Source organism: Halteromyces radiatus (genome assembly GCF_025201355.1).
Source record: "Halteromyces radiatus strain CBS 162.75 chromosome Unknown BX664scaffold_1, whole genome shotgun sequence".
NCBI lineage: Eukaryota > Fungi > Mucoromycota > Mucoromycetes > Mucorales > Cunninghamellaceae > Halteromyces > Halteromyces radiatus.
Window position 1 is genome coordinate 1,164,978 of NW_026251687.1, and position 10,730 is coordinate 1,175,707.

At 31.2% G+C, this 10,730-nt stretch overlaps 6 protein-coding genes across 6 annotated transcripts; 1 reads left to right on the top strand and 5 right to left on the bottom strand.

Annotated features, from left to right (window-relative positions):
* Positions 1-341: 341 nt before the first annotated feature.
* BX664DRAFT_319884 (EXS family-domain-containing protein) lies at positions 342-2,333 on the bottom strand. Its single transcript, XM_051543021.1, has 4 exons — positions 1,774-2,333; positions 1,483-1,701; positions 1,178-1,393; positions 342-1,084 (listed from the first exon to the last, which is right to left on the bottom strand). The coding sequence occupies exons 1-4, from the start codon at positions 2,118-2,120 to the stop codon at positions 505-507; spliced, it is 1,362 nt and encodes a 453-aa protein (XP_051404473.1). The 5' UTR covers positions 2,121-2,333; the 3' UTR covers positions 342-504.
* A 926-nt stretch (positions 2,334-3,259) lies between these two features.
* Positions 3,260-3,430, bottom strand: BX664DRAFT_253642 (HSF-type DNA-binding-domain-containing protein; the record flags this gene model as incomplete). The annotated part of the gene is made up of 1 exon (XM_051540318.1): positions 3,260-3,430. A coding segment is annotated over one exon (171 nt), but the record flags the coding sequence as incomplete, so codon positions are not given.
* Positions 3,431-4,689: 1,259 nt separating this feature from the next.
* BX664DRAFT_254227 (cytochrome b-c1 complex subunit 9) lies at positions 4,690-5,018 on the bottom strand (the record flags this gene model as incomplete). The annotated part of the gene is made up of 2 exons (XM_051540359.1): positions 4,690-4,728; positions 4,860-5,018. The coding sequence occupies 2 exons, from the start codon at positions 5,016-5,018 to the stop codon at positions 4,690-4,692; spliced, it is 198 nt and encodes a 65-aa protein (XP_051404475.1).
* A 761-nt stretch (positions 5,019-5,779) lies between these two features.
* Positions 5,780-7,774, top strand: BX664DRAFT_254090 (guanine nucleotide binding protein, alpha subunit; the record flags this gene model as incomplete). Its single annotated transcript, XM_051540347.1, has 9 exons — positions 5,780-5,897; positions 5,959-6,143; positions 6,237-6,400; positions 6,591-6,719; positions 6,932-7,061; positions 7,140-7,293; positions 7,411-7,495; positions 7,617-7,644; positions 7,700-7,774. 9 exons carry the CDS (start codon positions 5,780-5,782, stop codon positions 7,772-7,774), a joined length of 1,068 nt encoding a protein of 355 aa, XP_051404476.1.
* Positions 7,775-8,181: 407 nt separating this feature from the next.
* BX664DRAFT_319891 (UNC-50) lies at positions 8,182-9,562 on the bottom strand (the record flags this gene model as incomplete). Its single annotated transcript, XM_051543022.1, has 7 exons — positions 9,356-9,562; positions 9,219-9,265; positions 9,087-9,112; positions 8,951-9,016; positions 8,759-8,879; positions 8,428-8,675; positions 8,182-8,313 (listed from the first exon to the last, which is right to left on the bottom strand). Coding segments are annotated over exons 1-7 (758 nt in total), but the record flags the coding sequence as incomplete, so codon positions are not given.
* Positions 9,563-9,656: 94 nt separating this feature from the next.
* On the bottom strand, positions 9,657-10,493 carry BX664DRAFT_309927 (uncharacterized protein; the record flags this gene model as incomplete). The annotated part of the gene is made up of 3 exons (XM_051542531.1): positions 9,657-10,096; positions 10,176-10,231; positions 10,306-10,493. The coding sequence occupies 3 exons, from the start codon at positions 10,491-10,493 to the stop codon at positions 9,657-9,659; spliced, it is 684 nt and encodes a 227-aa protein (XP_051404478.1).
* Positions 10,494-10,730: the final 237 nt, after the last annotated feature.

The window sequence follows — 10,730 nt, forward strand, 5'->3', positions numbered from 1 at the left end:
TTGGCCGGAGTACAAAAATACTGCTTCACTTTCCCTTTCTATCATCTGTCGAACAAGCAGTTTGAATTGTCCTTTTAGATATCAATCATCACCATCATCAGTCAAACATGATTAGCTATCATCATAGGAAATCTTCATAGGAAATAACATTATGGGTTATTTCTATTTTGGACCAAGACAAAAAAAAAAAAAAAAGGATTACTTTTCAACAATATATGTACGATAAATGCTTGAAAGAAACTTGTATGGTAATCTTCACCATGTATGATATATATATGTATATTATTTTTTTATTGGTATTTGCGTAATATATGTGCATCTAAAATAGTAAGGAGAGGAAAAAAAAAAAAAAAAAAAAAACTAGGTGGTGAACATACATGATTGTGTTTTGTAATAATGATGAAATAAAACGTGCAAGGGAAAGTAACTAAAAACTAGGCGGTTAACTACAGGGATGTGTATGTATAGGGAATCAAAAAAGGAGGGAAAAAGTGCAAGGGGGGACTAATGGGAAAGCGGGTCTTCTTCTTCATGAATAGGAGTCAACAAAGTATGTTTCGGTCTGTCCAAAAGATTCATTCGGATATCACCATTGATGAGAGAGGAGAGTTGTTGTGATGGTGAAATGTTGTGAGATAATGTAGGAGAAGTCGTTGTAGATGATATTGCTGTTGTTGTTGATGATGATGTTGTTGGTAAATTAGCACGTTTGATCCATTCACTTTCCATTCTAAAGATAACCCAAATCCAACGGCGTACAACTTCTAATAATTCCACCAAAAAGACACTACCTTCTATTCTCTTGATATAGACATGAGAGCTAAGCTTGAGACTCCAGGTTATCCGTAGAATAAAATCTGCCATCATTGCCAGAAAATAGACAGGTGTCATCGAGAAGTGAAGATTGCGTCGAAAGCGTACCATGGGAGTTAAATGTTGCTGGAGATGATGTTGTCCATGATACGGATGATGATCTTCTGCATGTTTTGTTGTTGGCATTTCATATGTCACTTGTATTAAATTCCAATCCATTGATATATCCCACCAGAATGAATATAATGAGTTGACAAATACTGCTATCATCCTAAAATCAATACAAATATATAAGTATTTCTGAAATACACTTTTCTTTGGAAATAACAGATCGCCATACTATATTATATTTTGATTCACTTACCATAGTCGAAATAGATTAGATTCATCAATCCACCAAGTCGTAGGTATTGATCCAGTTTCAGTAATATAAATGGATGCCTTCTTTTGTACAGCAGACAAAATTATCACAGGAAAGGCTGAAGCATACTTTAAAGCATTGAATAAGTGGCGTCGTGTTTCCCCTCTTGATTCGATATATTCAGATATACATTGGCGTAAACGAATAAAGTAAGGTAAACTACATAGAAAAATAACATGTTAAAAGAGATAGAGAAGGAAATCTTTTTTTTTTTTTTTTTTTTTTTTTTTTTTTTTTTTTTTTTTTACCTAATGATCAGGGGAACCATGATATCACGATAATAGGCATTTTGAGTATCTGATTCCAGGGCCATATAGGCTTGATTCGACTTGCCAGGCAAAATAATACATCCAGTCAAGAACATATCACCAAGAACGTTGGAAAAGCTGGTCAAAAGATCGGCGAATATGATATCAGCAAAGTAGACATTAGCGAACAAGTTGAATGAACCAATTCGTCTCACAAGTCTTAAGGAAAAAAAAAAAAAAAGATAAGTACGTACAGTCCTTTTTCAACATATAACATCCTTCTTGTCTTACCTAATAAAACGAGTACGTTCTTTACGATAAAATTCCTTTCCAGGCCATAAAAGTAAAACCAAAGATGAAAGGTAAGCTAAAAGAGGTAACCAAGAAGCATCTTCAAATTGAACAAAGTTCAGGTAAACCCATAGGTTGAATAGAACAATGACAGTAAGAATGGTTGCCAAGAAAAAGATGGGTTGATATACACGTTTATCATTTGAAGAAGAAGACTGGATCTGTAACAAGTAGGAAGGATCTATATTATGTCGATATAATAAAAGTAAATTAAGACCCCAACCCCATAAGCCAATACAAATGAGTACGATTGGACGATAAGATCCTGGTATCCAAGATGATTCCATGGATCAAATCGATGTTGTGGTAATAAAAGTATAGAAGTGAGGAAGGGATCAAAATAATGAAGAAGACTAGAGATATAGATTGACTAGTGGAAAGAAATGTAAGATGAATCAACAAAGAAAAAAAAAATTGAAAAAAAAAAAATGAAATAGGCACAAAATGAACAAAGCGGGAATACAAATCTTATTTTTTTAAACAATGAGGTACAACTTCTGCCAATGGCGGTAGAGAAACAGATCCTTTCCTGCTTACATTGCTAGTATCACTAGTTTCACTATTACTGGTATACCCTATATTCAAAAAAAAAAAATCAATATTCAAAGGTTGATATTTATAATAAGTTCTTACCTCTCTGATTCAACTCCTCGGATTGGCTTCCTGTTGGCTCGGATGATTGTGATGATATTGCTTGAGCTGTCCTAATTGCCTCTTCCATAAGACTTTTCAATATCTTTCGTTTTTATATAATGTTAGCATATGATCATCTACTTTAGATACGACTGAGAAGTTAGCACTTACTTTTTGTTGTTCTTGTTGCTGCTGCCGTAACCATTGAGTTTCTTCTTTCATTTTTTTATGTTGTTCTTCTGCCCGTTTCAGTTGATCTTCAATGTTTGATAACATACTTGATAGTCTATAATCACTGTCAGTAGTAGGGTATGATAATCTTCGTTGAATCAAAGATAGAGAGCTTTCATCATCTCGTTGGAAATGTTGATGTTTGAACTGCCATATAGTTTCTTGGCCTACACACGATAAAGAATATATTAATCACTGTATAGAGGTGGATGGATGATAGGTGATGAGAATATTTAATTTGGTCAACTAGTAATAATAATATTATTATTTTTTTTTTTTTTTAAAAAAAAAAAAAAAAAAAAAAAAAAAAAAAAAAACTTACGTCCTCTTACGTAATCCACGGCAATGTTGAAATGGTATACTTTTCGAAAACCATAAACTGAGTAATCAATGCAGATAACAAAGAAAGAAAGAAGAAATGAGTAGCGGAAATTAACGTATTCGAAAATGTTTCTTGATTCAACCTAAAAAAGCTCATTGCATGAGCAAAGCTTTGACATCAAGGTCTGCTTAGATCCATTGTGCTTGGGCAGATTCAGGTGATTATCTTTTTTTTTTTAATTTAATTTAATGGTTTCTTACGGTTGAGCTGTCTGACAAAACTATGCCAGTTATTATGCTTGAAATAATGTGGTAAGACTGATTTACAGAATAACATGGAATTGGAGATACAAATAGTGGTACCATCATCTGTCCAACGGATAATATGATGAAGAGAATCATCATTCATTATACTACTCACAAAGACATATATGGAATAAATGACAATAAAACAAAAGACAATAACAGAAAAAAAAAATTAGATAGTAAACATTGTTAAATTCGAGCATAAAAGGGATGGAATATAAAAATCATCCATCGTTATTTTCACCATTCATATTACCAACGTAGCTTTTTAATAAAAGGAGATAAACGTCTTTCCGTAGTAGGAGTAGAAGTAGCAAAAGAAGAAGATGCCTTCATTTTTGATAGAGTTATGATTAAAAAGGAAAGGAAGGAGATGAATAAAAAGGAACAAGATAAATAAAAAGAATATCGCAGAAAGAAAAAGAAACGAAAAAAAGATCGTCCGTCTCTTTATATAGGTAAAAATCCTTCTTTTTTTTTCTAATTTGAAATAGCTCAGATGCATTCCAAATGATGGCTGTACTATGTTCTCTTTTTCCAGTTTTTGCTTATGAGAGAAGATTAGAAAAAAAAAAAAAAAAAAAAAAAAACAAGGTTTGTATTCCTGTACTAATGAAACGAACATGGTTAAATAATCGTCTTCACTCCGTGGTTAGAAACACCATTTATAGGTAAATAGACGCCGATCGGTAATTTATCTCACACCATTTGATAATCAGTAAGCGAACATCATCGTATCCTTCTCGTTAATATAATTCATTGCTATCTTGATCCATCCTTGTAACATCACACATGATGATCATATATATATATATTCGGGATTCTTCCAAAGTTTGTCCATAGTGACACTCCTTTGTACGTGAACAAAGAGAACTCATATATGCATATGTAGAGCAAAGCCACGCATATAGTAATACAAGCAGATATTATATGCACACTCGTATTGATTCCCAACATGTTCGTATAATATATATATATATATATATATATATATATATATATATATATCTACGCACATATATATCTACACGCATATATATATATACGCACATATATATCTACACACATATATATATCTACACACATCTACGCACATATATATCTACACGTATATATCACACACACACACACACACATATACACAAAATATGATACACGCGGCTGTCCAACAAAAAAAAAAAAAGCCCATCCAACTGATAGATAAGACAAAAATACAAATGGTAAAAGGTGGAAATAAAAAGTTTTCTTTATTATTGGAATCTATCTAACTAATGTCGTCCCGTCCTGTTGTATATATATGTTGCTGTTATTGTTGTTGTTTTTTTTGTTTAGGTTCATGGTGATACAATTGTCAAGGAGAATAGTTCATTGTTCGTACTTGTGCTTGATATCCTTCCATTGTTTCTATTATTTTTTTTTAAAAAAAAAAAAAAGAAGAAAAATGATATTGTGAGTCATTTTGTAAAGGTCGATTCACTAAAAAGAGAAAGAAGAAGAAACGAGGTGTTGAATTGATTGTTTTCTAGTTGACTTACACCCTTGTTGATATTATCCCAAATTCGAGAGCTAGCAGAATCGAAAACAACTTCAAAAGCAATGGCAGAAGCGAAGATGGTGGTAACATAAGCAGAGTTCTTCTTGAAGAAGGTGTTATAAACACCACGGGCAAGACCATTAGAAGCAGCAGCAGGCATACTGTTTTTTTTATTTTTTCTTTAAAAAAGGATGGAGAAAGAAGAAAAGAGAAAAAAAAAATGTTTTTTCAAAGTAAGCAAGGGGGGCTACACTGGCTGTTGAAAAAAAATAAAAAAATAACACCACTCAACGTCACATCAAAAGTGTCCTCCCAATTAGATTCTCCCTCTTTTTAAACTTCAGACATTCATGCCAGTTGCCTAATAGAGAGTCGAGGAGCCTTTTTTTTTTTTTTTTTTTTTTTTTTTTTTACTGGCACACAAGGGGGTAAAGGGAGATCAGTTTTTTTTTTTTTAAAAAAAAAAAAAAAGAGGGGAAATATACATTTCAATTGTTATGTTACGCAGACTTATGAAAGGGCTGATAAGTACTACCTAAGGAGCAATAACACCTATGATCATGGTTGCATGATCATTTAGTATGATGAAAATAGAATAGCCGTAAATGATGATGATGATGATGATGATTAATCTAGTCTTCCCCAATAGTCATGCAAATTTATTACAAGAGAAGCTCCTTTTTTTTTCCTTAATTTTTTTACTTTTTATCTTTATTTTTCCTTTGTTTCCTTCTTTCTTTTGTTTTCAATGATTTCTTGTTTTCATGTCACTATCATCATCTACTACTTGGTCATTGCAAAGTTATTTACCTCCTCTTTCTTTACGATTTCCAAGGCAAATACCATTTATAGATTGATTTTCATCTCTTTCTTTTTTTTTTTTATTCATTTTCCTAATGATGTTTTTTTTTCTACGATAGTATGGGCATTTGTCACTCGGGTGAAGAGACACAACAAGAACAAAAAAGCTTAAAGATTGATAAAGAGTTGGAACGAGATCGTGGACGACGTGAAAAAGAATATAAAATTTTATTGCTGGGTATGATGATGAATCATCCATTCAAATCATCATCTTATTAAACACCTTTTATATTTTATAGGTAGTGGTGAATCAGGCAAATCAACTATATTGAAACAAATGAAAATCATTAATCAAAATGGCTACACTTCGGAAGAATTACTTTTATGGAGAGTCATCGTTTATAGAAACATGATAGAAAGCATACAAACACTAATCCAAGCTATTCTTAGCTTTAATATGACATTTGACAACGAAGAAAATCATGTAACTTTTTTTTTTTTAAAAAAAAAAAAAAAAAAAGAATGTAATACGATGGCTCGTGATGTTCCACTCATGCTCTTTTTTTTTTTTTATTAGGAACGTGCTTGTCAAGTATTAAATTACCAAATACCTAACGATGCTAAATTTGACTTGGAACAAGATCTTATTGATGCCATTCAAAAGATATGGCAAGATCCAACCACTTTAAAATGTATTGAAGAACATGGACATCGGTTTTATATGATGGATTCAGCACCATAGTAAGTAATAGTCAATATGATCATACTCGGCTCTATACCCAGATTTTGGGTTTTATCATCGTGTGCTATATGTTCAACTTGATGACCCCCTATTTCTTTTATATTTAATCTCGTTTTCCTTTTTTTTTTTTTTGATGATGATTTGTCTGATTGAATTATTGATTGATTCCTTATAATCATCACTTTTTAGTTTTTTTGATGACATATCACGCATTGGTCGATCAGATTACAAGCCCACAGAACAGGATGTTTTACATGCACGATTGAAAACAACTGGAATCACAGAAATCAAATTTCAATTGGGAGGATTGTTTATACAGTAAGTATCAGATCCTTTTTTTTTCCTTGCCTAAGGAGAAAAACGTTATTGTTAGGTAGATTCATATATAAATGGATTAGGAGAAGATAATTGAATCATCACCATCATCAAAAAAAAAAAAAAAAAGGAAGAGGCGAAATAAGGTTATTGACATTGTCCAAGACCCTGATTCTCCATTGATTGATAAACCTTTTTTTTTTATTTATATATAGTATGTTTGATGTTGGAGGTCAAAGATCAGAACGTAAAAAATGGATCCATTGTTTTGATTCTGTAGCATCCATCATCTTTTGTGTTGCTCTTAGTGAATATGATCAAGTCTTATTGGAAGAATCAAAACAGGTACAAAAAAAAAAATGAAGATCCAAATTTCCATATTCGTACAAAATCGTAACCACTCCTTGTCATTCATATTTATAGAACAGGATGATGGAAAGCTTATCATTATTTGAATCCATCATTAATAGTCGATGGTTTTTACATACATCTATCATGTTATTTTTAAACAAAGTGGATATTTTCAAAGTTAAAGTCCTTCGATGCCCTATGCAAAATTATTTTCCTGATTATGGTGGTAAAACCTTTTTTTTTTTTTTCTCTTTGTTATACCTTTTTTGTTCATTCATCTTTTTTTTTTTTTTTTTTTTTTTTTTTTTTTTTTTTTTTTTTTTTTTTTTTTAACAATTCATAGGAGGAAAAGATCCAAACAAAGCAGCAAAATATATCTTGTGGCGATTTTTACAGACAAATCGTGCTAAATTGAACATATATCCTCAGTAAGTTTCTCCTATTTCCATCATCATCTATTACTTCATAGATCATTAGAGACATGATCTTGAACTTTAATCCATCGTGCCATTAATATCTTTTTTTTTATTTTTATTATTATTATCGTAGTTTAACTCAAGCCACGGATACTTATAATGTAAGTAAACATGATTGGCTTTATAAATCCATCTCTAACCTTTTATCTATAATAGATTCGATTCGTGTTTGCTGCTGTACAAGAGACTTTATTACAAAATGCATTGCGTGACTCTGGTATGCTCTTTTAAAAAGTTTTTATCCTTATATACATTATCATCGTCCTCTTCTCCACCATTGTATTTCACATTTATTGTAGTACTACACACATTTTTTTTTCGTAACCTATAATACTACCTTCACTAATATCACAACCATCAACGTTAATGTTGAATAAAATAAAAAGGACATGATTAACTATCATATGCTATCTATTTCTTCCCTCTTGAATGTATTACAGGAATACAATGTCTATACCTCCTGTTCTAATATATATATATATATATATATATAAGAAAAAAGAATCCTCTTGCTCTACTTTTCCATTCCAATGTATTCATCCTCTGTGATTAGTTATTTGATATAATCCGAGCATACTACCTTTCCTCTTTCTTCTTTGTCCGTCATTCCACAAAAAAAAAAGTTTGATCATATTTAATATTTATTTATTTAAAATAGATTGATAAAACATGTTGGCTAATATTGAATCCAAATAAAGAGACAAAGAATAAAACCGAAGAAAGACCAAGAGGATATAAGAATAATTCAGTATGGACCAAAAAAGGAAGTGCTATTGAAAAATAAAAAAAAAGTCAATGTTAATGATATCCTTCCTAAGAAAAAGAAGCCAATCTATCTTCATATTATATATATATATGTCATGTTCTATCTTTTCAATAATTACCATTATAACCAAGAAAGGTACCATAGGTATACCATAGTGCAGACACAAAATACATCAAGTTTCCCACCAGTAATGAGATCCAAGTCGACCGTTGGAGTAAAGGCATAAAAAAGAACTGGACAACGTAAAGGATCAAGAATACCGGGAAGAATGAATTGCAATGGACATCAAATGCATATGCCCATTCTACTTTTTGAGATGTTGCATGTACCATAGCATCTTGTGCAAGGAAACGATTGGACACAAACCTAACCAAGTCAAATCAAAATCATACAATTCGCTTTAGCATATTCATACATATATATATATATATATAGAAGATATCACTTACCAATAAGCAGTAGCTAGTAAGATGCCCACAAGTAAAAAATCCACGAAGATCATGAAAAGTAACGTTCGTAAGATACCAATAAAACCTAGACTATAACTTAGACCCCATGCAGTTGCTGACACTATATAGATTGCATGATAAAAGAAGATAAATAAAGGAACGAATTATTATATACCCTTTCTAACACATTACCGCATACTAAAAAAGCAAACAAGATTAAAAACGCTGGATCATCTCTTGCCCATTGGTTTTTAGTTTCTAATGAATATAATACAGTTTGGGTTAGTCTCTTCTTCGTTATTCCAAAGAAAAAATCGAAAAAGCTTACGTTTATGATAATAAATATTTCGATACCTATACATAGGATAACAACAATAACAAAAAAAAAAAAAGGTAAGAGTAAGTATACATGGAGTTTTCTGGTACCTCATTAGTTCTTTATTATTTTCATAGTACTTACACTCTTGAGGGTGCTATTAATAAGTAAGCCATTTGCCATATAGCATACTAAACATTATTAAAAATAAATTCAAAAAAAAAAGAGATGAGTAAGAAAATAAAGGAACTAGAGATGGATTGGGGATTAATCGTACCTACCTCAAAGTTCAATTGAGGACATCCAAATAAACGTTGACAAAGTGGTATAGATCGGGAGTGTCGTTGATATCTATTTCCATCCAAAGAATGATAAGTGTAATGTGTATTGCTTGTAGGTAATAAAGACATTATAAAATAGGATGTATATACATATGTATGCAAGAGGTTCTATAAAGTAAAAAAAAATGGAACAAAAAAAAAGTTATTCTTTTATTGAGAGAAAGAGAGAGAGAAAAAGAAAGAACTAGCTAAGATTATCCATGACATTTGAATTTCCGACAATCATACATGAAGACACAATTCATGGAGCATTACTCCATTTCAAATAAGATGTTTCGATTCCAAAAGGTGGATGATAATAAAATGGAGTGATGAATGATGTATGTGTTCGACTATATTGAGGAGAATCACCAGAACCAGAAAATGAAGTGGCCAAAGACATTTCATTATGCCAAAGAGTATGAATTGGAGGCAGATGATGGTGTTCACTAACGCGGATTTGCTGCTGCTGCGGATGAATTGAATTATCTGGTGAAATGTATGATATGTTAGAAGAAGAAGAAGATGATGATGAAGTAGGAATAGTGGTGACTGTGGTAGACGAAGAAAGACTATCGCTAATAGTAGAAATAGGTGTAGCAGTAACAATAGTAGAGATATTGGTGGTACCAGGAATAATATCAGTAGAATGCATGGATGATGATGATGATGATGACACTGAAGTGTACACGTGATGTCGTCCTTTTGTAATAAAAAAAAATGAATAGAGGAGTTATATATATATTTATAATGAATTTAATAAAACATTAATATAAATTACCTTGTGATGACTTCATTTTTAATTCTCGACTTGCTCTAGCGCGTCTGTTTTGAAACCTAATATACCCAAGTCATTGAGATGAACGTCATCTTTTTTTTTTTCTTTTTTCCTTTTTTTTTTTTATACTCACCAATTGTGTACATTTTCATCGGTCATATTATATAAGAGAGCTATACGATGTTTTTCTTCCTTGTTTGGCTTTGGATTATTTTCATATTCAGCTTCCAGCTTTGATTTCAATTCAGGTTCAATTCTTGATCTTCTTTGTGCAGTAGTTTTGAGTTGAAGATGGGGAGGAGGAGTAGTTCGAAGGGTCATCTTATGATTAAAACAAAAAAAAAAAGTGAAATTTAAACAAAAGAAGGATAAAAAAATTAATAAAACAGTAACTCTTTTTTTTTTATGCAAGATTGACTAACTGATAGATGACAAAATAGATAGATAATTTATGTCTACTGAAACCGTGTAAATCGTTTTTAATTTTCGGTTTCTGTTAAAAAAAAAAAAAGAGAATTCATAAACCATATGATAAATACAATAGATTAATATTTATTT